The 27,495-nt window shown below is 38.7% G+C and overlaps 1 protein-coding gene across 2 annotated transcripts in view; it reads right to left on the bottom strand.

Annotated features, from left to right (window-relative positions):
• The window catches only part of si:dkeyp-14d3.1 (transmembrane protein 132C), a 191,348-nt gene that overhangs the window by 137,160 nt on the left and 26,693 nt on the right, over positions 1–27,495 (bottom strand). The window contains exon 2 of one of the 2 annotated variants that reach the window (XM_054774339.1): positions 20,162–21,050. The exons of the other annotated variant lie outside the window; for it this stretch is intronic. Within the exon in view, the coding sequence (XP_054630314.1) occupies positions 20,162–21,050 (889 nt within the window). The remainder of the gene's footprint in view (positions 1–20,161; positions 21,051–27,495) is intronic. 2 annotated transcript variants of the gene reach the window in all.

Raw genomic sequence — 27,495 nt, 5'->3', positions numbered from 1 at the left:
CCATACTTTTTACATGTTCATATCTTTATGCTTCACTGATAGTGTTTTTTCATCTACCGTTGAGATTTCGCACTTTGCTCGGTGTCCTTGAACACACCATAGTTGCGTGCTGAGATGCAAATGGTTGGTTGGCTACAGAAGCACAAGCTTTGACAGCCATCAACCATCTTACTTTATCATTCATCAGTGGTGAATACATGTACATTTCATTGGCGGCGGGGGCAACTTGGTGAGCAAACCGTGTGTCAAAAACTTTTTTATGGGCTTATCAATTACTTGTGTTTTAATGGTGGTACTTTTCAAGTTCTGGTTTATAAAAGTAGGCATAATGACATGTTCTGCATTTCTAAACAACAAATAAATACTAAAGCAGTATGTCCGTTTTCGTAGGCTTAGCTTTCACAGACCAAGAGGTGGCCGCTGAGAAACCCGTTGGTGCCTTCCAACAAGACACTGAACCACAACTGCTGCGGAAGGGACAGTCCACTCTTACCCTTCATTGCATGTAAATATGCTCTGATTGCTGTGATGTGTTTTGTGGTTTTGATTTTTTTTAACTGTAACAAAAGCGAGTGATTTGATTCTCTCCTTCAGGGACAACAAAGAATGATGCTGCTTCTTTCATACATTTCACAAAAACACTGTATATGGCCTGAAAAAACAGTTCAAGGTAATGAATATGAATAAAGGGGCAGTCTTGGTAATGGAAATAAAACAAGTCTCTTTTTGCATATGTAAATGTATTGATACAACTCATGAATAGAATCTCATTTAAAATGGAAAGCACATTGAGCTGTTGTCTGACTTAAGAATGTCTGACTCATGTCGATGTTTGGATTTACCAAGCCAAATCATCATGTCCAAATAGTCTTGGAAAATAATTGTGTATGAATTTGAATGGTTCCATAAACAATATATTTGCATTCACTGAATTTCTACTTCCATGCTTTTTTCCTCTGGCAAGTACATAGTGTGAAGTCATTCATGCTCCTCTCAGCATGACTGGTAATCACATTTTGCTGCAGCACCGTCAACGACTCCAATTTTAAACCCATACGTTAGAATGCAGGCTGCACTCAAAAGTGCTATGCAATTATCAAATGTTAGAATGTGACCCGGCCAAGCTGAGATGGATAACGTTATGGGCCTTTCTGCTTGTTTGCATCGTCACTGTCAGCATGTTTATATGCAATATCACGCTGAGCCTACAAAGAAGATGTCTTATCTCCTCCTCAGTTCACAGATAAAAGTCTATGACTGAAGGCACCAAAGGAACATCAGACACACATCACTTTAAGTTGCGGCAAACTCATTGGGCCTCATTCACGAACATCTTCTTAAAAGTCTTCTTAAGAAGTGTACTTAAGAAGGCGCGGGTTGGAAACTGCGCCACATTCACGACACGTTCTTAAGTAGGGATTATCGTTCGCACCGGTGTTCTTAGGTTGATGAATGCCAACTGCAATGCCCGTGCATGTGAGCCCTGATTTGCATAGGTCACCGCCTATTATTTCCTATATAAGGTCAAAAATGTGCCGTGCGCAACAGGCAGCTGGAGGCGGAGATGGCAACGCGCAAGGGCAAGACTGAGGAGCAGCTGGACAACAAATGAAAGAAAAACTTCAATTCTACTGAAATAGAGGTGCTTTTACAAGGAGTGACCGAACACAAGACCACCTTATTTTCACGTGTATCCACCGGTCATCAGGCCATCCAAAAAGAGTCGGCATGGAGCACCATTGCAGGAAACATAAATGCCGTTTCCACGGAGAAACGCGCCACCGCAGAGGTTAAAAAGAAGTGTTTTGACTTTAAATAGAGTCCAAAAAAAGATTGGACTGCACCGGAGGGATCTGGAGGAAACGGGAGGCGGGCCATCAATCAGAAACCAAACCATTTCGGAAACTCTAGAAAATATTTACACAATCATGATGGAAAAATAAAGTCAAAATACATAATTTGTGTGTGACAATTTATTTTTTCTGTGGTTACATTTGCTTAGACGCTGCCTAATTAATACAGCAGCCCCATGCTCTGGCTCAAGACGTGGCTGGGGGCGCATGTCGTTATCTGGGGGTGCTACGTGCGCAATAGGCACACCACGTTTCATTGCGATGTTATTCTGATGATCCTGAACACCTGCAAGAACAGAGAGGGAAGCCTTAAGCCTGAAGCGGGACATCAAATATTCGTGGCTTTCAGCAAATAAATCTACATGGTCCCTTTACATTCTCTCTCTGCGCAGCGCACGTCCAGCCAGCTACTTTTTTTTTTTTTTTGATGAATTGGCATTTGAATATATATTTATCCATGGAGTATATTTTAGTTGTTTTGATGATAATGATAATTGTTGGGATATTTTATTTGCACTACATTTTTTGGGATCAGGTTGCAAAATCCATCATGAGGGCGATTGCGCATTGAAAGTGCAAGCTTTGCTTGTGCGTAAGAGTCCTCCTGAGCGTTCGTAGAATTTGTTCTTAGATCTAAGAACTGTGAGTTAAGAACATGTTTCGTGAATGCCAAAAATCTTCGTAAGAAGGCTTTAAGAACACATTTGTGCGTAAGAACGTTTCGTGAATGAGGCCCATTGTCCTCAGTTACATTTTTTTTTTTTTTTTTACCAGCAAATCCTAAACGAAGGACTTGAGCACAGTAGCACTTAAAATGTAGCTCATTATCTTGATGAACAGACAGATATAAACAAAACAATTTCCAAGCAGCTGTTAATCACCAATGAAATGCAAACATCTTTAGCTTGCTTTGTTGTTAATTATGCTGAAAAAAGGACAAACTGGATACCCCATCAGACAGAAGGCATTGAGAGTTCCAATTACCACTATATTTCATTCATAATGGGATGTTCACCCATTAACATGAGCAACATTGAGCCGGCCTTGACAAACAAGGATGACACAGTACTGTTCTGAAAATACAATATTTTGCAATTAAATCACTAGGTTTCAGAGTGCTGATAAGGTAAAGGTTAGGTTTTAAAAATAAAAACTATATCGGTTACGAACAAGCGAATTATCTGGCTGGGATAAATTAAAATCAGATTGTCATGAAAAGGACAGATGGAAAATTAATTACATAAAGATACTAAAATTAAATTAAACATCAACCGTTAAGGGACAATGATTGATTGTTAAAAACAGACTTTAATCGTGTTAATCTTTCAAATGAAAAAAAGATTAGCAAAAGACTACAGGTTGAATAAGGCCTAGTTAATTATTTTAATACTATTCTGTGATTATGAGATGAAAAAGCTACAGCTGTGTGAACAATGTAGAGGGCGAGAACTCTGTTGTGATCTCTTGAGGCTCTGTTCTTGTCAAGATATTCATCAGCAGTGAAGACTTGACCTCTATTAGCCATCCAGCAGGGTATTTGATGGTGATATCCCATGTATATTGTGCAATCAGCATACTAATTTTACATCTAACAGTAAGGGGAAGTTATTGACAATGTAAATGAGTTGATCAAACACTTAGACTCAATCTGAAGTCCAGTCTGGACGGCTGAAAGGATTGAGACCAGGGTCGCCAACGACTGCAGACAAAAAATCAGAAAGATGTGTGTGTGTGTGTGTTTGATATGCTTTGTTGATTGGCCATTTTAGACGATTTTGACTGATCTTTGAAGGCATGCAAAATATTGTGTTCTATGGCTATATACAGTAAATATGGAACCTACGAAAAGAAAGATTAGACTCCCGTCTTTCATTAGAAAAAAAGTTTGTTTCTACCTTTGTTGTTCTTTAGTAATCAGCAGTAGAACACAGGTAAGTTTCAGGAAAATATCAGTTGCCAACCAAAAAAGGGAGAAAAACAGCTTTTTGTGAAAAGGTACACTTGAAGCATAACTTTCACTTTGACACAAATATTTTTTGCTTTTGTGACAGCTGAAATATGAAAACAACTATAACAACATAAACAAAACAAAAAAGGGTTGTTTTACATCAAAATCAAATATAACACCATGAACTATTTACAATTTTCACACTTGGAACTGAACTATGTGTGCATGCATGCGTTAAAATTTCCCTACAATGCCTAACCTTCTGCACACTACACTGTTCCACGCTCTCTCACTTCCTCCTTCCTGTCATGAGTGATTCTGCATTGAAATTATACCTGCCAAGCTCTCATCAAATGCACTTCTGCCACCTCGTGGCTGTTTTATGGCTTAAAAGTGCTCTGAAATGTGAGTGCATTACTGCAAATTTGCATCATCACCTCTTTTTGCCTCTTGCACAAAAAAATATAATACATCTTTGGGATCGGGCTCGGCACGTTGGCAAGAAAAGAGCTAAAGACAATTTTTATAGTATATATAAAACTCCATACGGTATGGAACGGTATAAAATAATTAATTGGTTAATTGGTTCCAGACCCAACTAAGATAAGTGTATTTCCGCAAAGTATGATTCCTTTTTTATAAATCAAATATTTTTGTAGTTAGTGCATGGAAAACAGTTTTACGACCTTCTAAATATGGTAAATCACATTATTACAACCCTCTAGTAATGCAATGACATCCCTATAGTCACAGTTACACTCGTATTACCAAATATAGCAGATATAGTAAGAGTAAATTAGCCATTTAAGACATTAAAAACAGTTTGCAATTAATGTGTTCCGGACATGTGGAGGTCAGATGTCTGGTGTTCAGAGTTGATTGGATTACAGCCCAAGCAGTAGCCCGTATTATTATTGTAATTATTATTATTATTATTATTATGTTATTATTTTGCCTTTAGTGAGATAGTTCAAACCTGCATAAAAGACTAATGTTCCTGCGATGCTTGTGTCTCACCGACCATTACAGTAACATTACTGAGCCCACTGACACAGAGTGACCAATGAAAGACCAGAGAAAAACATCTCAGGTGGGATCGCCTTGTCATGCCAGTAACGTTGGAAGCCATCAGGACTGTCAAGGTGTATAAGCTTTACTTTTTTCTTAAACTTTGAACCGTGCGGCTTATACAGCGGTGCGGCTAATTTATGGCTAAATTCTAATCTTGACACCACATTTACTTCAGAACTACTACTAATTGTTTAAATACTGTGCCGCTGGCAAGTCAGTGAGAAAACGATAGCTCGGCAGGAGCCAATCACGAGCTATTAGTGCACTCACAAGGAGCTTGTCAAACCATTGGAAATCACAGGAGGTCAGGATATACTGTATACCAGTATAACAACATAATCTTTTCAAGGAACACTTTACTAACAACACTAAATTCATCACACAGCAAATTAACGATCAAAAGTTGTATTTACAAATATAGAAACATGTCCCAATATGAGTTTAAAGTAAAAAAAAAAAATAGCATTTTAAAGTTTTACCATAAGGCATTGCGTTTGAACAACGCATTCACTGGAGCGCTGCAATGACGTCACCTTCCCTCTGGGGAATAACTAAGCAGACCTGGTGACCTGGTGGACAGAAACTGCACTGCAGCGCAATTTTCTATGCTTTCTATGCTCCTCCAATGAAATGGTTTTCTCAGGAAAACTTTAAAATGTTGTTTTGTTTTTTTTTATTAAACTCATATTGATACATGTTTCTATATTTCTGAGGTCTAACATTTCAGTGTTCATTTTCTGTGTGATGAGTTTAATGTTGTTTGTAAGATGAGCCCGTGAGTCAGACTGTTGTTGAGTGATGACCTTCTGCAATTTCCAATGGGTTGACAAGCTCGAGTTTTTTCATAGCTCATGATTGGCTCCTGCAAATAAAGAGCTGACTGGTCCTCACGGACTCGTGTGTCCCCACAATATGCCATTTTATGACGTGGACACGTGCGGCTTATACACTTATACAAGAACAAATCTGTTTTTCCTCTAAATTTTATGGGTGCGGCCTATACAACGGTGTGGCTTTACACCAGAATCTACGCTACATTTTTTTTATCTAGAAAGAATAAAACTTTGTTACACCTCAATGTCCATTTGCTCAATGTCTCCTATGTATTTGGTTTTAGTTTTGGTTTTTTTTTCACATATTATCACATATCATATCATAATATCACATATTATTTTTCACATTTCAATATTCCCGGGGAAGAATGGCTGCTTTTGAAATTGTCCTTGGTCCTCTAACTGTGAATCATTTGTTCAGTGATGCACCACTACCTTTTAAAGATATGCTTAATTTATTTCCCCAGGGATGATTATAAAGGAACATGTATATTAATGTGAGCGCACATCATTGCGCCGAAGGTAGATGAACATGTGCAAATAATCTGCATTTGTACAGCTGAAATCTTGTTTGTAAATAAATACCTATAGAAGCAGAGTAAAAAATGACTGAATTTGAAATGGCAAAACACATCAACTGAAATAAACACAAAGTCAAGAAAGAACACACACCCTAGGGTTGCAGCTGACAAACATCAGACTCACACACTGAGAAACCAAAAGACCCTCCATTTTGGTCCATGCACAGATAAAAGGTAGATGAAAGTACAGCGACAGCAATAATATTTGCACTAGCACGAACACACATTTTATGTGATTGCAGCCAATGTCGGTGCAATTATTCCAATTTTAGCACCTTTAAACCCTGACAAATGACACCCACAGCAGCAAAATAAAGCATGTGAGCGGCGTTTAAAAATGTACAGTATCATAATTATTAGCCGATTTAAATAACTAAGTCTAATTAAATAAATAAATAACACCACTGACTCACCGATGAGCATTTTTTAAAAGTATTTTCGTAAAACAGTCCAAAAGTTTAGTTTGGCAACCCTCCTATGAAGAATCAAGAACACAAATGAAATATATAATTGCTTTTTCTCTAATTATACACAATCAATTATTAGGGTAGTGAATGATAAACCAATGAGACCGGATATCTAGTTTGACAAGCAAGCATCGGTAGCAGCCTCACGGATTGATAAGAATCAGCCATAAATCCTTAGATTATTCGATAGTAGAGACAGGCACAGCGTATCGTAAGACGAGCAACTGGTTGATTGTCCGTCTCTTAATGCAATAGCCTGGGCTGCCAGCGAAACGTAGCTTAGCATGACTGGACAAGACAAGACTGGATCCAAATAGCATTAGCAGCGCTAGCATTAGCAGCGCTGGCATTAGCAGCACGCTAGCTAGTCAGAGATTTTCCAAAACAACAGCAAAACATACGTACATTATAGCAATCAAATTTTTCTTCTTCATTTTGTAAAACTAAGACAAGAACAACATCAAATTAAAAGCACTAAAAGAATACAGACCCACCATCCACCAGTATGAGCTTGGAGTTTGTTTTCTTACCTTTATGCATTCCCACATAGTATCAGCATTTGGGACCAAATATGAGGTGAAAGAGAAAGGGCAAAAATACAGTATAGTAGTCTAGCTGTGCAGCGTGGGAGAAAGTTAGATGGCGCATTCAAGGACCAGCGAACAAAGTGGGACAAGTCGCCGCTCACAACAAACATGGGGTATTTCTAACAACAGAGCTCATAGTAAACTTACCATCTCCATAGAAATCGCGGGGGGGTTACCATTCCACATACCAGTCTTATTCACAGTTTTATAGAACAAGCTAGAGAAAAATTCACGCAGCAACATAATAGGTAGATAACAGATAAGACACTACCAACGAATAATGCTGAATAATCAACAACTATGTGAGCTCTAAACTTGTAACTTCGCAGCCATTTACAACAACAGTAAAGCAGAGCACACTGGGAAACAGGAAGCACTGTTGTCAAAACCATATATGTAGACAGCATTGCTGAGCCATATGTCACCGCCATATTGGATGTGCAAAGGCTGCGCTGTAAGTGAATACAAGCATCATTAAAACTACTATATATATATATATATATATATATATATAATATATAGTAGTATATAGTAGTATATATATAGTAGTAGTAGTAGTATATATAGAAGTATATATATAGTAGTATATATATATATATATATATGTAGTAGTTTTAATGAGTACTTTTAATGCAATAAAATAACAATATGAAATAAGAACATAAAAGTTATCAATCAAAGTAATAATCAGCAAATTCATGTATTTTAAACGATACCCCTTTAACTAAAAATAAATTAAATCTTTCCAAAAATAACATAAATCAAGGCACAAGAAACACAAATGTATTCTTATATACAATATGTAATGCATTAATTATCTACTCTGCGATGGGTGTAGTAGCTAACAAAACAACTGTACTCATTTAAGAGTACTGTTACGTGAGAACAATTTTACTCAAAAAAAAAGATATGTGATGTTACACATATCGGTATCGGTATCAGCTGATATTGGAATCGGAAATTGAGAGTTGGACAACATCGGCATATCGGTTATCGGCAAAAAAGCCAATATCGGACATCCCTAATGTATCTAGATGCGTATTGAATAGTCTACCACAAAGACATTTTACATCCCTGTCAATTCTACATAATCTAATTATACATAAACAGCATTATCATACATGCAGTCCTCGGCTTGCAGTGTTCTGAATTTTGCTGTTTCGTGGTTACGCATGTACGTAATCAAAAACTTCACTTTGGTCCGTAAACGCAAGACTCGCTCGAGAACTAGTTACTGAGGAAGACTACACTATGTGCCATTCACACACAGCCACACTACTCTTCTCAACACTGGACTTGTCGCAACCATCATTGAGGATAAAGATCATATTGTAACGTCTACCCCAGGGGTGTCCAAAGTGCGGCCCTGGGCTATAGCTTGTTTTTTATTGGCCCTTGGCATACTGTGTTCTAAAAATTAAATTGAATTCATTATTAACGACAGATATATACGATATGTGGATGTTTTTTTTCAGATAGCTTAACATATATTGACTACCGATTGGGTAACCGCCAGGTCGCTACAGTATCTTTGAGCATGTTAAAGGATCTGCTCCTATGAAAGTGACAGTAATAACTAAGCAGGGATGCAATGTCATTTTAAAAGCCTCTGAAATGATCAGGATAGTGCCTCTTTAAGAAGAAAATCTATTACTGGTTTGAATCTGTGACACCTCAAGCATTTATGTGAGGAGTTTGCATGTTCTCCCTGTCCAAAACTTTGGTTTAAACGTTACACATTCTAGCTTGTTGCTTTGACCAAAACACTAACTGAGATACTGACTGTGTAAATCTGGATCATTCAAGAATGTATTAAAGTGGATGGGATCAGTCACTAATGCAGCCAGACAGTGTATAAATTAGGTAGTAAGGCATTAAAACAAGTGGGCCCCAGAACGGCTCCCTGAAGGACACCGCTTGTCATCTTAATTTTGGAAGACATTAACGCTATAGGAGACCCTACATAGTCTCCTAGTCTTCCTCGGAAACAGACTTCCCCCAGTTAGTACCACGCCTCACAGTATTTTCCAATTTTTGTGGCACCTATTTTTTCCACAGATCTCCAATATTTATGTGGTACATGTGTGCTAGCTTTTTACACTAATGTGATGCAAAAGTATCGAAGGTGCACTGTCTGGAGTATCAACAACACACCGTAGCTAAATTCACATTTTTCTTCCAATTGGCCACTGGAGACTACAAAGTGCTTTGATGCAATTTCCTTAATTGCATTTAATTTGCATGTGACATATCTAACATCAAGAGATTATAATGAATTATCAATGGCATTTTATAGTTATGGTGCTCACACTGTGATAGCAGAAAACAAATTATGATAATGACTTCCGCATATACCGTACATTACTTGCATAATATGTTTAATGGCGTCAAAGTCAAGTGCCTTTTCAACCTCTTTTGACTTTCCTGCATGTATAAAGAATTTTCATCTGTTTAACTCAACCTTTATTCAGGGTGGGCCAATTTACTAACAAATCTGATTACAAACAAATCAATAAAACCATATAGATGTAAAATGTAAACATAAAACTATGAAAACAATTTAAAAGGTACATGTGCATTCAGAATGCAGAGTCCATGAGGAAATACTTAAAAATGATTAAAAGGAATAAAGGCATCCAACTGGAGTTGTGATAAAGGATTATTCAATTTAAAAGGCGCAAAAGAATCAAAGGCAAATGTTCCAATCTTTTAAAATTTAAAACCTATGTTATTGTCAGAACTTTTGTCAAACGTTCTTTAAGACGACAGACTTCTACACTGAAACAATAAGGTAATGCAGGTAATGCAACCTAGAATCGCTTCCTGCTTCTGTCGAGAGCAGACGTGTCCATGCTTGCTCCTGCTTGCTTCTGCCACTTACTGCTTTTTTCACTGAAATCATTCTCCTTTTCCCCAAATCTTGGAGATGATGTAATTATTTTGAATATTTTTTTTCATTTTTCCAACATATCAGACGAGCCAGCAACTACAACTTTCTCAACATGTCCAGAAGAGCAATCCAAACAAAGTCTGCTCGTGAACGCTGTCAGATATATCAGCAAGAAATTTGTGCGCTACAAGCAAGGATTTTTGCCTAGAAACCAAACAAGGACTTCATGAAACGCTCCCAGTGGAATCCAGTGGCAAGATTAACCTCCAAAAGGAAAGGGTGAAATTTTTTTTACTTACAACCTAAACAATACTGTGTGTTTTCCAAGACTCTGTAAAGACACTCAAATAAACTTGGTGCTAAGTCGAAGCCAAGTCGAAATGTCGGTATCTATGGAGATGTAACAGCACCTTAAATAAAGCTAACAAACAGATTTTTACCACTGTCAGAGCCAAATGTAACTATTTATAACCATGAAGTCAGCACAAGTGGCAGACAGACAGAAAAACTGTGCCCAGTGTCATGGTCAAAGATACTCTGGTGCTCGGAGATGCAGCACTAACAAACATAAACAGAATAGCTACTTCCAGCTACCCAAGTGCCACTGTCGCTGACATCACAAAACTGATACCTGAGTAACTGGTGACACACCAAGGGGTGAAACATCTGATTGTTCATGTGGCCGCAGTGGATATCATGAAGCAACAGTATGAAACATTAAAAAAAGACTTTAATGAACTATTTGAGAGTCTTCATAAAGTGGCAATACCAACGTTCATCAGTGGACTTCTGCCAAACATTGACAGTAGGATGAACAAATTCAGCTGGCTGCTTCAGTTGAAGACACACTGTCCAAAGTCTGTGAGTGCAGGGGACTGCACTTCATTGAGAATTTAAATCTTTTCTGGCAAAAAGAGGATCTGTTTAAAGGAAAAGGCCCACACCTTAACAGAGGTGGAGTGAGACGACTGACGGATAACCTCTTCCAAACTTTGAGGCATCACAATGGGCCTGGACCAGATCCTGTGCTGCCACCGAGAGATAAGAAGAAGAGCGAGAGAAGAACCCCTGCCTCGCCATCCAAGGACCCAGCAAAGGATTCAGCCACAGCAACCACAGTCGGTCCTCCAGAACCCAGAACTCAGGTTTGAGATGCTGCAGTTCCTCCCTCACCTTCACCACAGGCCTCACCACAGGCCTGGGACCCACCTGCTGCATCTACACCCTCCGGAGATGCTTCACTACCGTTCCTGTCTCCACCATCACCTATGAGATTTCCTGACGGTCTTGAAAGTTTAGTGAAATCAGGGATTAAAATGGTTCCCCTCACTCTAGACATGGCAAGATGAAGGATTCTATCCTCAAAAAAGAAACGGGCCCCTCTCCCTCCTCAGTCTACTCTACCAACCAAAGCTCCCCAGCTTGGCCTCCACCATGTGGGGTTACCCAGGGGTCAACCCGGGGACCCTCTTGTTCAATCTGTACACGCTTCCTTTAGACCAGCTAATACTTAGATGTGTCCTACCACAACTATGGAGACAACACTCAGCTCTGTGTCACTGGCGGCAGGTGAGTATAGTCCTGCAGATTTACTTTGTATCAATGCAAAACAACTTTCTCCAGCTAAACTCAGACAAAACTGAAATCACTGTCTTTGGCCTACAGAAACAAAAAGTGTTATTAGCCACCTTGAGCCGCTTTCTCTCAAACCTAGTCATCAGGTTAGTAATCTAGGGGTAACAATGGACTCAGACCTGAACTTTAACTGCCACTTTAAATAAATAGCATCAGCAGCTTTTTACCATATAAAAAACATTGCCAAATTCAGCAGGCTGGACTACTGTAACGGCCTTCTCACCGGGCTCTCTAAACGAGCTTTAAAACAGCTGCAGTACATCCAGAATTCTACTGATCGAGTCCTGACTAGAACCAGGAAATAAGAGCATATTAGACCAGTATTCAGGTCTCTGCACTGGCTTCCTGTCGCTCAGAGAACAGACATTAAAACAGCTCTGCTTGTGTACAAGTCTGTTTCATGGTCTTGCGCCAAAGTACATCTCGGACATATTAGAGCCACATAAACCATCTCGGGCTCTGAGAAGATCAGGGAGTGGTCTCCTGCCGGTGCCCAGAGCCGGGACTAAACATGGTGAGGCTGCTCACCAGGTTTCAGTTTTATACTGCCAAAATCTGGAACAGTCTTCCAGAAAATGTGTGACAATCCCCAACTTTGGCAATGTTCAAATCCAGGCTGAAAACAGTTCTGTTCAACTGTGCATATAACAACTGAAAGTATTTTGTCTACACTCTTCATTTCGATTTATTTCTTTTTTGTTTAATGAAATGATTGAAGTAATTTTATGTAATGATTTTAGAATGATTTTATGGAATGATGATTTTACCCTTCTTTTCTGTAAAGCACTTTGAATTACTTGAGTATGAATCGAGCTCTATCGTGTCACTTAATTTAACAGAATATTAGAATGATGGTATTGTACATGGTATTTAATAAGCCTTCTAAAACAATACACAGACAGCATTAGCAAACAAATTTCAGTACAATTAACTGATCCTACAATATCACTGACACAGAATATTATATTGACTGTGGTTGAACTCACATTGAAACATGTGTAACTGTATAACCACCAAAGACACAAACATAGTTGACTCAGCAGAAAACACTGCCCCTACCACTTCAACACAGAACTTTGAAAGGCTCATGACGCCGTCAGAAGAGACAGTGTAGTGACTACAGCCCGACCGATATTGAATTTTTGGGGGCGATGCCGAAACAAATACTGACAGCTGAAAAAAGCCGATATCCGACACATCGGCCGATATCTGATACATTGGTCGATAACTGATATATCGGCTGATATATGAATTCTTATATTACCCAAAATACGATTCAACACAAAGAAACAGAAGACTACTAAATTAAAATAAAGAACTTTAATTAGTAACACTGTCAACTGTAAGGACATGCCTCTGTGATTTACGTTTAGGTGTTGCCACAAATTTGTAGAGTTGGTGGTGTTGGAGCCCTGGCTAATTTGCACACTGCAGATGTTAAATCTAACGTAACGCTTGTTGAGCCTTTTGTTAAGTGGCTGTTAATTTAAAATATATACTGTACGTTTAGTGCATTTTTATTATTCATAAAAACATCTTACCAATGTCAAGTCATATTTACTAGCTGTTGAAAAGTTCTATTTGCAGCCACTGAGTATTTGCAAATAGCTCAAAAGCAAATGCTGAAGCAAACATTCTTCTTGTTCTTTTCCCATAACTCCTTACGGTGTCGTAGGGGTGCCAATCTTGCAATGGTCCACCAATTTTTTCCACTTTTGTCTGTTCTGTGCTATTTGCTAAGACTCAGCAAACATCATCCCAGTCAATTCTTCGATATTGTCTACCCATCTTGATATATTAGAAAATTTCTGATGTCCTCGTTTTGAATTCGGTCTTTGTATCTAATGCCCATAAGATTTCGGTAACATCTCATTTCAAAAGTCATTATCGTTTGTTGGTGTTCTTTGTTTTATAGTACAAGTTTCACAAACATGTTTAAAAGTGGAAAACATCAGTGCTTTTAGGAATCTGATTTAGGGTTTAATGGTAATTGATTTGTCTTTCCAGATCTTCTTCATTTTCTTCAATATTATACATTGAATATTATATATCTTCAAACTACTAAATGAAAAAGTGAAAACAAAGTTGACAAAACAAAATAAGAAATAATCAATGCACACATCACGTTATAAGACTTAATAAAAGGGACTAAAAAACATTTTATGTAACAATGTAGCTGCTTTCAAAACATGCAATATATAAAATTACAACTAAATACATTACTTACATTGCTTCGTGAATTTCTCTTGGAGATTAATAAGTATCTATCTTTCAAAATTATTTTAACAAAGACATTAACTTGTCAATGTATGAGCCCCTGTAAATCCTGCATGGAAGTATGAAGTGAAGTGGGACGCTGTGTACAGTATAGCTGCATATATCATTATTTCACTGTAAAACGCTGTATAATAATCCCTGTTAGATGATGATGGACATGTGGATAAACAGTTGCATCTATCTTTGTTTATCTTACAGAGATGCAACTTACACAACGTTAAAACGCTATAATACGCTCTCTAAAACTTGCGTGAAAAAGCTAGAATGTTCTCCTTGACGGGCCCTGACAGCGTGGCACTAAAGTGCAGTGTAATATTCTTTTACAAAGTCACAGCTTTCCATGGTGTAAAAAAATTAGCTTTTTGCCATTCCTCTGCTGCAGCCAAGTGAGTGAGACAGGTAGAGCGACACCTCGCTGGTCTGTCTGTGTGTGTGGGGGAGGAGCCAGGTACTCGGGCAGAGAGCAGCATAGAGAGACACACAGCAGCAGTGACACTCTTTTGAGCAGCAAAAAAAGTTAATATATCGGTTATATATTTATCAATATTGATTAATCGGTGATTCATCATAATCGGCCCAATTAATCGGCCTGCCCATAAATTGGTCGGGCTCTAGTAGTGACTACACAAAAGCATAAACCAGCTGTAGACGCAGCAGAAGGATAAAAGAGACGCAGATTGCCCACCACTGGTCCCAAACCTAACCAATTACTCGATTAAAAATATAATCGATACTTGCATCTGTATGTTTGATCAATTATACTAGCAATAATTTCCGCAGTTGAAATTGTCGCCATTATAACACCTTTTAAATGCACAGGCAATGTTCTGAGTACCATTTTAATGTCATACAATTACAGGAAACAGAATAAATGATACTCAAATGCATGTTACATAATCCATATCAAAGTGACTTGTTGACAAAAGCTCCTCCACACCAACTGAGAGTCATGTCAAGCCTCCAAGTACAACTTACAAAAATAAAACCACTCGGAGCAACCATCCTTGACTATCAAGGCAATGAAACCGTGAACAAATGTATTTGGACACAGCAATATTATATTATATGACTATTATATTATTATATATTTTATATGAGGCAAAGTAAAAAGCAAAACAGATGCATGACTTATCGCTGTCACACTAGCTGAAATAACATTTTGTGAAGTCTTGTATGTTATGCCGATGTCACAGACGAAGACGCCAATGTTTATTCTTGTAGGGCACTGTATTTTATGCAGTCATGTTCTCACTCATTAAGGCACACAAAAGGGAAACATTTTTGTTAAAATGAGTCAAACTGGTGATCTAATGAACATTTGGAAAGTAGCAGAAGGTCTGACTGATTGGCAGCTGCAAGCCAGGGCTGCACGGCTAACAATGGCTATCGCAGAGCTGTGTAGAACACAGGCGATAATGATGTTGTGAATACAGAGATCAAAGTCTCCTCGCTCTGGTGATTAAGTTTCCTAACGAACACACATACGAGGACAGCCTTATCACCTAGGCCCACACAGGCCTTTGCATATCTGTCATTCTCAGACGGCCAACCTGTGCCCGCTGTGTTGTATGCTGCCAAATAAAAACACCACTCGCATTGCCTCTGTGGCCAGCCTGCACGTTTGACTCATACAATAAATAATGCACGTCCTCTCAGAGTTTCTTTTTTGGGAAAAGTAGTTGGTAATTACAGGAACCAAAGGAAGTTTAGTAATACACTTAGGATGTTTTCAGGTGATTTAACACGTCGTAAATTTTAAGATGAAAGCAGTGCACCTTTTTTTTATTTTCCTATTCAGCAAAGAATTTCTCCCTGAAAACACTCGCAGTTTGTTGTTCTTTATGTAGGAGAACAAATCGGTTTGACCTCTCACTGCATCATCTCCTCTAGGTGATAAATGTAAACCAATGTGATTAAGATCAGCTTCAGTCATTACACTAATGGACAAGCATTTTAATTAATGACATTCTCATTTGCATTACATGTTCATTATCAAGATCATTTTGGCTCACATATGCACTGCAATTACCCCACCAAACACCCCAATAACCCTACATCAATTTATTTCACTCTGAAGAGTAGTTAGCATGGTGAGCGTCTTCTCGGCTTAGTTGGATCATGGCGTCTGCCAGTTTGTGTTTGTCAGCATGTCCCCAATAATATACTGTAATGTTCCATTTATTGTGTACCATGACTTTCTACAGTCCGTGTAATGTCTTTACTGTAAGTGTGACATCATTATTCTCGCTAATTGGACAATACAATTCATAGAAATGTCATACGTGGAGGCGCTTACTCGCTTCATCGTGAAGGGGTGGGGGTGTTTGTCACTGCCTTCCTTCCACAGAGAGGAAAAGCCAGCGTTTTTTGTTTTGTTCTGTTTTACAGCAGCAGCACTCAAATGCATGAAAGATATTTTTATGCTCTGCGGAATGAATGAATGAATTTGACTGTCAAGATGTAGGATTAGACATTATACAATTATTTCAATTTTACAATAAAGTATCAGAAGTTTTCCTGGAGAGGGTGCATGTACTTCATATACCAGAGGTTTGCAAGCCGCAGCTCCGGAGCCTCCTTGTTGCGGCTCCCTTCGCCGAGCTGCTGATTTTTTTAACTCCTAAGTGGAGGAAATGTGCATTTTCAAAAAGAGTTTGAAATATCCGACTCACCGCAAGTCCGTCAATGCACCTGGACTGCGTTCTGACTGTCTATTGGATGAGCAAGGAAGGGACAGGGGGGCAGTGTGTGCAGTGAGACAGAAAATGATGTCTTATTGAATGTGCTAACTCCACGGTAAGCTATCCATACCCATGAATATGTCCCCCAAAAGAAAAATCTCAGAAGACAATAGAGAGTTTAATTCTGAATGGACATATTCCTTTCCCTTCACTGCCAATGCCACTGGCTTACCCGTGTGCTTGATATGAGGTGAGAAATTAACAAACATCAAAAAATGTAACGTCGAAAGACATTTTAAAAACAAGCACTCAGCTTTTTCTGAAAGTACCCAACTGCAGATTTTGGAACAACTACAGAAGGTTGAGCAGAGCAAACATACATGAACACTCCAAACTCAACTACGGCCGCTCGTGGTGTGGCTGCACATGAGGTTGCAAGTAGGGGGAAGCTGTTCACAGATGGAGAATACATGAAAAAAACATTCATAAAAATATCAGAGCATTCATTCTCGGAATTAAAAATATATACAGGAAATTATTCCGAGAATTAAAGAAATACAGTAACTCTCTGCCTGCAAATACCGTAAAAAGCTCAGTGTTTAAACGATTTCATAAGCCGACAAATGCACTTTGCACTTCTGTTAGTTCTGTTGTTGGAACAGGTAAAATAAAAAAAAACATTTAAAACTCTTATTAGCTTCAAAATAAGTTTATATATTAAATGCTTATTTGTATTAATAAGCATTTTAATCAGGGTTTCTTAAAGAATGTATTTTCTTATCAACATTAATGGGACATCTCTTGACAATAGTGCTCAGGTAATTGATCATAAATCCTAGTATTATGTACTTATTAACCGTTAACATTGCTGCTCTCGGCTACTGTATCTAAAGTGGGAACAGTGCCTTATTAGGATTAATAAAGTCATTATTACGTATTTATTTACCTTTTACAATGTTGCTCTGCAGCTACTGTATCTAAAGTGGGAACAGTGCCTTATTAGGATTAATAAAGTCATTATTACGTATTTATTTACCTTTTACAATGTTTTGATCTGCAGTTACTGTATCTAAAGTGAGAACAGGGCCTTATTAGGATTAATAAAGTCATTATGACGTATTTATTGACCTTTTACAATGTTGCTCTGCAGCTACTGTATCTAAAGTGGGAACAGTGCCTTATTAGGATGACTAAAGAAAATATTGTGTACTTGTTAACAGTTAAAAATGCTGTGGGAAAAGTATTCCATTAGAATTAGGATATAATATGTAATAAATCACCAATACATGATGAATGTACAGTCAAACTTGTCTATAGCGGCCACTAGAGGGAGTCTGCAAAAGTGGCCGTTATAGACAGGTGGCCTCTATAGACAGGTTGGCGTCCAGTTTGAAGGTTGACCAGTAGAGGAAAAAAAAGAAAAAAAAGGGGGAAATTTTTTTTTTATTAATAATAATGTTTACCAGTAGAGGGCACTGTGTTTTGTGGATAAAAGTTGTACAACACTACTAGGCTTGTTATTATCATGGTTCATGGTTTTAATCCTGAACATGCATGAGTCAAACAGTAGCACATCACATAGTACAATTCACAATTTTGCATGTCCAAAAAGGAGTAGGAAGAAGCAAAGCTTATTTAATCCTATCTCTCATCAGTTTCACATCAGTTGCAATACATTTATTCACCTCATGTTCTTCCAAGTGTACTTTGTAGGTCTACATGACAATGTAGTGCAATCATAGCCAAGGTTTTTACTTACTAAAAGGAAGCTAGAGGCTTGATAATAACTGATAGAATATATCCACGACCCACAGAACAAAGCTGTGCTAGTAATGTCTTACGCTTGTTTTTAATATTTTACTTTTTATACGGCAGAGTGTCATTACAGCTTTAGTTCATCAGGAAGTGACGGGAAGTGACAGTGGGCGTCCCGAGCAGGAGAGCTAGGCTCAGTGCTAGCTGTGAGTTTCAAGAGAGTTGGGAAGTGTGTTTATGTTGGCATGGATGTAAAGTCCTGCAGTGTTCTCCGCTGTTAATAAAGCCATTAAAGTGCATCGGCGACGTGAGTCTCTCCTTCCCCACAACAAGCGGCATTACAGTATTGACACACATTGTGCACATTGTCTCACACTAGGAAATAAACGGTGTCACTTCTTACAGGCATTGGCTGGACAGCTATGTAGTGGGGCTTGTTTAACCTTTGCCTTGTGGGCAAGCAGGAAGGAGAGACGATGCTGAGAGATGTGTGTGTGTTCTGAGCTGCTGTCTGGTGGCCGCGTTCATTAAACAAAGTTGGCAGAAGCAACAGGAGAAGTTTCCTTCTTTGCTTCGGAGCTGAATAACACTGACAAGTTAACAGACTAGTAGCGAACGGAAAAGAAGACGGCTTTTTTTGTGTCGAATACAGAAGATGAGGACTTTGATGGATTTGTGGATGAGGATTGATGAAAAATAACGTGAGTACATTCTAAAATACTTCAATTAAGTACAACCAAACTCAGTTTTGCTCCCGCTGCCGCATGCATGCTGGTGTATGTTTTTTTTTTTTTATTGTAGCGTCGCTGGGAGCACGTCCTGTTCCCAGCCTTATTTGCGGTAATGTTTTGGTGCAAATGCTCTTAAAGTTACATGTTTGACCAGGAAATAGCAAGCTCAAAAGAAGACAGCTTTTTTATGTGGAACAACTGACAGTTTGTGTGGATCTTGTGAATGATTGTGACTCAGCTAGGACTCAGTAATCAAAGTCTACACACGACGGCTTCATTGATTGAAAAACTGAACTTTTTTGTGCATGAAGCTTCTACTTGAGTTGGTAATTTGGCCGCTATATGCAGTCAGATATTGACCAAGGGAGACAAAATGGGTGGCCGCTGGCCACGTTGGACAGGTGACTGCTATACACAGGGTCTATAACATGTAAATTTGCTGGGGGGGATTTTTCAGTGGCTGCTATAAGCAGGTGGCCGTTCTATAAAGGTGGCCCCTAAGACAGGTTTGACTGTATTATTGATATAATGTATTATATCTAACCCTAACCCTAACCATAATCTTACTAATATAATAAGAGTCATTTTATCTTTAATTCCTGCTTATTAAAGCTTATTACATGCACCTTAATATGCAGTGTTACCAGAGGGTCGAATAGTATTAACCTTGCTGAGCAGGTAACATTTGAGAGATGGGCTAAAAAAATTATTTGCTGAGAACAAGAAAGCAGAACTTGCTTGTTTTCACAGTTTGAGTCATGGATGTAAAACACCAGTGTAGCTCACTATGACAGATGAATGTATGTATGTATGACGCTTACAGTATACGGAACAGAAAGGGTTCAATCTTACCTGAGCGTAAACATCTCCACAGGGGAGTAGGCTGACACTGTGACATAGGCTGAGACGGTTTCTCTCTGACTCACTGGTGTGGTGGGCATCAAAATCATAAAGTTATGATCCAGTCTGTGTTCAGCGAGTTGGGGTGGAAGGGGGTTCTGATAGAGCCTCACACCGCCAATCCTTCTCAGTGGTGTGGACGTATAGGAACCAAACAGCCCTTCCTGGCTTGAGCGGATGAAGTTTTCCTTCTTGGCCTCCTCTGAGTGGCATTCCCCTCCTTCAGTGGATTGCAGGATGTAGTAGAGCTCCACTGGGGTGCCCTCAGATGCTTCCAGGTTTTTTTGTCGTCCTGGCACAATGCTAGGTGGGCTGAACCAGCTTGCCAAAGGCTCCAGCTCAGCAACACAAAGCCCCAGCTCCCCCTTCAGCTGGCAAGTGCCGTGAACTTCTTGGGTCTCATGAAATGCAAACATGTGCACGCAGGGAAGCTTGTTAATGGCACTGTAGTCATCCCAGTCCCTGCCTGCAATGTAGAACAGAACCTGGACTTTGGGCTTGGCCAGGTGAATCTTTGTATTCATGATAAAGGTCTGAACCTTCCAATTGAAAGTAAAAAGTGATGATGCAGGAAAGGCCCCTGGGCTCTGGAGGAGCTCTAAAGGGACCGGCTGCTCCACAGAGAGGGGCCCGTAGCTGGAGTTGACTGAGGGTAAATTCCTGGCCTGGTAGATGAAGAAAGGCTCAGTGCGTGACATCAGGCTAGAGTTCCTCATGAAGTCTTGATTGCTTTCTTTGAGAAAAAATGCCAAGTCAGTGTTGAGCACCTGGTAGTTGACAGGCAGATATGTGGGGATTGAAGTATATCTCTGCAATCCCTCTACGACTCGGCAGTCGGCCACTGCAGGAGAGCAGAGAACAGCTGAGTCAGGACCGTGAACACAAGCTAGAAGCTTGTCCAGATTGACAGCCATGTTAAGCAGCACAAACCTGAATAATTACACATCTCCTATCCTTGGCAATCAACACTTTCTAAGTCCATATTCCATATTACTATTGGCAATGGGCATTGCCATTCGGTAGGAGGAGCCTTTCAGACAAAAACAATGCTCAAAGATTTGGTATAGTTAAAACCATTTTTATTATCATTTTTAACATGTAAAATGAATGCTATTAACCAAAAAAAAATACATATGTATAGTTCTACTGTAATAGTATTCAAAGTTGCTTTTATTAAACATTCTCTTGATACATTATGGGAGATGCTGATGTTAAATATTAGACAGTCAAATAGCGCAGTGCATTGTCAGTCTAATAACTTCTCATAGGGGCCTTCAGGACACACACACACTCAGTCTCCATGATATACACACTAATACACAAACACACACACACACACATAGCACAATTGGAGTGGCACAACACTCAATAGTACATATGACTCATGGAAAATTACTGGAAGACACACAATAGATGCATTGATCTTACTTACACCAACTTAACTCTCACTTTCACTTTCCAGGCACACAAGCTTATGTTTCACTTTCTACAGGGGCAACTGTTATACAGTATATGCTCTGTTTACTTTCATTGTGGGCTCTTTCCTCTGTCTTCCTCAATAATGATTAGGGTCCAGCACTGTTACAAAACATATTGCTTTTATTTTTTAATACAATTTCAAAACCTTTTAAATTGTGTCATCATTAACTGCTTCGCCGAGGGCAACACGGTCCAAAGAACCAGAAAGAAAGGCGAAAGAAAAGAAATAGCCTACTGATTTGTAGGTTTAAAAATTAATAGTATAGTAACTACCAATATTATTAGTAGCCAATTGGACAACAATTGGAAATACCAGTCAAGTAGAAGCCGGTATTAGATGGAATGGTGCTGGTAGAGCTAAGACCTGAATTACGGTATATTGAAAGTCTTTGGGGTGACCTGAAGAGCTTGTGCACAACACACACACACAACGCGTCTGTGTAGGCTCTCAGTCGTACAGGAGTTGTCCATCGAGAAAAAGGCTTCTTGAGACGTCATCTGTACTTCTGTGAAGAAGGTGTCGGACGTTTCGCTCCTCATCCGTCGTCAGCAAACTAACAAGTGCTGGTAGCCAAGGCCTTAAATACAGTAAGAGTGGGCGGAATTGGTGTGCCAATGCCCTCCTCCTATTGGTTCCTTACACTAAGCCTGGGCGGAGTAGTGGTATAATCCTTTCCTGCTATTAACACCTCCGATAAAAGGGAAGTGTCGCTCCCTGAGTTGGGTATGAACGACTCTGATACTGGTTTGTTAGCATCTATTGTTCTGGCTCGGCCCTGGCTTCACCTCATTTGCAAGACTAAGAGCTGTGGGTTTTGGTCTCAGTAACCTGCTGAACACAGGCTCCAAATTAAACCTCAAACCACCATTCCGATTCAATGATGGGTTCTGTTGTTTGACAAAAATAGCTTCCTTTACTCCTCTTTCAAACCATCTGTTTTCTTTGGCCAAAATCTTTACCAAATCTTTGGCCAAAATCTTTACCTGTATTTAAGGCCTAGGCTACCAGCACTTATTAGTTCGCTGACGAAGCTCTTCGGATGAGGAGCGAAACGTCCGACACCTTCTTCACAGAAGTACAGATGACGTCTCAAGAAGCCTTTTCCTCCACACACACACAACCCTCTTATTTTCTTTACTATATATACAGTATATGTTACCTATCTATTGATATATAATATTACTAGTTTTTTTAACTCATTTTTATCACATGATTTATAATCCGCAATAAATAAATAAAAAACCTTCTATTTGTTGTACCTTTTTCTTTCAAATTTGTTGCATTTTTGACATGAAAAAGAGGAGGTGTCATCATTTTATATCCGTGGATAGACCCATGGAGTTCAACAACAAAACATATAAATATTAGGATGTGTGGAAGCTCCAACTCTCAACTTAAATGTCGTGCTGGTCCTTCTTGCAGCATCACCTCATTGCTTCAGATCCAGACACTGCCTTTGAGGGAAAATAGAGTTTGAAACTAAAGAGCAACACACAAGAAGCAGTTAGTGGTGTTTCTTGACACAAAGCAGTGTTGTTACATTGCTGACAAACGTCCAAAGAGCAAACCCAGACTTGCCTCTCAGTGTTCCCGGGTAACAACATCACGACCCTCACATTTGAGCCTTCAAGTCGAAGCAAAGCAAAAGGCTCTACAGGACTCAACACCTCAGTATATTTGCAATAATTTATTTTCTTCACGGCTGATGTAAAGATTGTGCATAGTGTGTGTGTGTTTTTTAGTCATTGTCTTATTATGTAATTACTTCCAAGGTCTATGGCTACTATATACTTAAATTGCATATTTTCACATTCTAGAGCAACCAGATATGACTGCAAGGTTTTATTTTTAGATCAAAAGCAACACTTACTTTTTAAAACCAGAAATCTATGGTAACCAGGATATCCACTATTCAGCGTGTTATCAAAAAGTCATTATTACAACCGTATGAAATTCTCAGAGGGATAGACCATTTTTAAGCTCTGCGAGGTCGCTGTGATGTTACCCTGATAATAATGACACCAGCAAGGGAAAAAAAAAAGATCCTGAAGAGATGAATCATCCTCCAACTACTTGAAATTACAGCACTGTGGTAAATAGAGGGACTATGTGGAATACCGATGTGTGAATCTAATATTTGGGCATATGTACTCTATAGTAAAACAACAAACTCTGTTGTTGTATAAATAAATAAGAAAAATGTAGATCCAACTTAGGGTGGTAACGTGATACTGTATTTGGTACGTATAGCTATTTGGAAATCATAAACAACAATAATAAAGTGGCTAGATCAAATCCAACCAATTTTAATCCATGCTTTATTTCACACAGACCATCAATTCAGGAAGGTAAAGGAGATAGCTGCGCAGGCAGTCATTTCAGTGTATCCCAGCATGAACATGTCCCCGAACATTTGAAAGCCATTTGATCTCACATCGGCATAAGTAAACCTTGTGTAGGACCAACATATGAACAATGAGAGCAAAACTACTGACTAGAAAATGTAGCCAGGGAATATTCACACTCAAATAACCACAATCAGAAAGCCTAAGTTCTAAACCCGAAAGATTCACCTCAAAATAACCACATTAGGCCATATGATCATGAACACGGATATTTTCAAAAATGCACATTTCTCCCACTCTGGTGTGTAAAAAAATGTCTGTCCACATAAAAACACAGCTGTCATGGGCATTTGAGCCAATCAGAAGTCTGGAAAATCTACCACAGCTGGCTTGATCATGCATCATAACGCCTCTGTTCAACAATATCGTGACACGTGTAGTGTACAAAGACATGTGCTTTATCTTTAACCACTTTCACAGAGCCCAGGAAACACCATGAATGGCTTTTTTAATCACCCCTTTGTGTGACGAAGTCGCACACACACTTACCACTCCACAAAATGAAACCAACACTCCTAAGTCTATAACTTCATGTTCTGTCGTTAAATAAAGTTTCCAGATATTAGATAATGTCACACATTTCTTAGGACACAAACTAAAAATCTCAGTTTTATCTGTTCACAAACAAAAAAACAAACTCTGAAGCCGGAGCCAAAAATTGCGGAAAAAAATCCTCACCTAGAGGTATTTTCGTTTAAATTCTTTACGTTATTGTGGGAGATAAAAATATTGACATATTACAAAAAAGTGGCTGTATATGTCATTTATTGATTTTAGCAGACTTGAACAGATGCCTAGCCATTTCCATTCCGCTGTTTTAGCAGCTTGTTCCATGCCCTGCCTGCAACCTTGAGTTTCGAAGACCGGGGGGGTGGAATATTGCTGTGTTCTTTTGTCTATCTCAAAATAGTTAAACACTCAAAAAACAGTATTTTTTTTGTCATATTTCTGAGCAATACAGTCATTCCTCATCACTTCGTGATTCGAATATCGCATCGTCACTCTAGTGCAGTTTTTCAATAATTAATTAATTAATTAATTGCTCCTGTTCGTGGTGGTCGACTTGCCTATTATTAGTAAATATATATATATATATATATATATATATATATATATATATATACATATATATATATATATATATGCATATTAAGCAATTCTTATGTATTCTTGGACTAAATTAAGCATTTTCAATCATCCAAATGACTCAATGAACTAAAATACAAATACAGTTTGAGTGATTAAAGTCTGTTAATGAACTGTAGTCTACACTGACCACTGGGTGTCACTAGTAACACACACCTGACTGGGTTGCTTTCAACAACAATTTTTGCAGGTTTGAATTATCTCACAACAGGCACAATAATAACAACAATAATAATCATCATCATCATCGTCATCATAATGATAACACAGGGTACTTTTGTGGCCATACTCCAGCTCACTTCCTGTCCAGTTGTCCGGAAGACATTTATAAAAACACACACAAGCAAGACTCTTTAGGTCGTAAACAGGTATTCTATGCTCTAACTATTAAATATTTCATATACAAATAAGGAATCCAACTTCGCCGAAATTCGTTTAACTGCACTAAACGAGGAATTACTGTAATGACCACTGAACCAGCTGAGGTCCAGTGATCTCCGGTTATAGTAACACAGGTGGGCACATCCTCCACCAAAATTTTGGGTTTGTTTTTCTTCTTCAGTTTGCAACACATCTGTTACCACCTGGTCTTCTATATGTTTATGAGCCTGTGGTTCATCGCTATCCACTGAGCAAGAATATTCGTCAGCCTTTGGGTCGCAGACATGCGCATACACTGGGTGTTCCCTTCAGCTAATGTTAGCTGTGACTGCACTTGTGACTGAGTACTTTGCGTTCATGTCGTAGGCTAAACTTAAACTGCTTTGGTGGTCAGCACACTTCTTACAAAGAAGGCATATCACTCTGCCTTTATCAGTGGTGCCGTTTTTGAAATAAAAATGTTCCATTCATTGCACCGACAACTCTCACATTATCCTCCATTTCCCGCTACTAACCGCCCCTCACCTTTCCGTCCCAACTACAATGGGAGCCTATCAGCTGATGCTAAACAAGCACAAACACAATGACAGCCAATCAATGTCCACTTCAGGGTGTGACCGACCATTGTTTTCCACCCCCAACAACTGAAGCACAAGAAGCCCAATGCATAAAAAAGGATTTTATAAAAAAGCAACTCGCGTACAATGCCAGTAAAGTTAGAGATAGAAAATTAGATTAACTCTCTTTATATGCTGCGCAACCTAATTTTAATATTTGAATCAACATTAGTTTTGATCACAAATACCACATATTTGATTCATTTCAGAATTTCAACCCTTGTAATCAGGACTCAAGTTGATCAAAAGATATGAAAAATATTATGATTTTGACACCCTTGTCCCTTAATGGCAGCAGTTAAACAATTTAGGTTAAAATAAAGTATTGTAATTTGGTATGGCTAATATGTTGGGATTAGGGATGAGCGAGTATCTGTATCTGTATCTGTATCTGTATCTGTTCACCCATCTAAATTATCAGTATCAGTACCCGGAGTGGGCAGGGCATAAACCGGAAGTGAGAGTGGTTTAACCAGTGTTGGGTGTGGCTCGCATCGGTACATTATTTTAAGTCTGAAATTGACATGGATTGATCAGAAGTTGCTATATTTATTGTTTACTATTCAGCTATATGTGTACTGTCTATGTGTGTAAGTGATCTGTAAGACTTTATTATTTAATTATTTTTTGAATGATGTTAAGTTGGTGATTCATGCAAACATCCAGTGATGGCAAACAGAGAAATAATCTGTCAGCCTTATTTACTGTATTTTTCTCAAAAGCAGCACTACAAGCAGAGTTTTCCAACTGAATTTATATCACCAGCCAAATTATAAGCAAGCAGGTGAAAAAAAAAAAACGGCAGTGCCTGATGCACGAACCGTATACAGCTGTCTTGTGAAATGCACAGCGTACGTTACAAAACAAGTTTAAGATTGCAACGTGCATACGGCAACATATTGAGAGGGGTGTAATATTTTACCACGCTTATGTATGTAATGTAGTATGATAGCCATACAGGCCGAATGTTTGATGCAGCGTTTGTGCTGGTGTACCTAATATTGTGGCCAGTCAATGCAGGTTACTGTTACCACTGCGTGTGTACTGCCAACTGAAAATTACTAAAATTCTTATATTGTAGGTAACAGGCCTGTTTTATGATGATTTCATGGAATAAGACAAAAATAAATTTCAAGGCAAAAAGTGGTCATGCTACCCCGATTGACTTGCATAAGTGACTGGCACAAGACAAGCCTGCACAGCGCTGTCTTGTTTGCGTACTTTACGAAAACAAGTTTACCAAGTGAACTTTAGATA

This window comes from Dunckerocampus dactyliophorus, chromosome 4 (genome assembly GCF_027744805.1).
Source record: "Dunckerocampus dactyliophorus isolate RoL2022-P2 chromosome 4, RoL_Ddac_1.1, whole genome shotgun sequence".
Taxonomy (NCBI): domain Eukaryota; kingdom Metazoa; phylum Chordata; class Actinopteri; order Syngnathiformes; family Syngnathidae; genus Dunckerocampus; species Dunckerocampus dactyliophorus.
The sequence above is the reverse complement of the archived record's forward strand: the minus strand, read 5'-3'. Positions and strand labels throughout refer to the sequence as shown.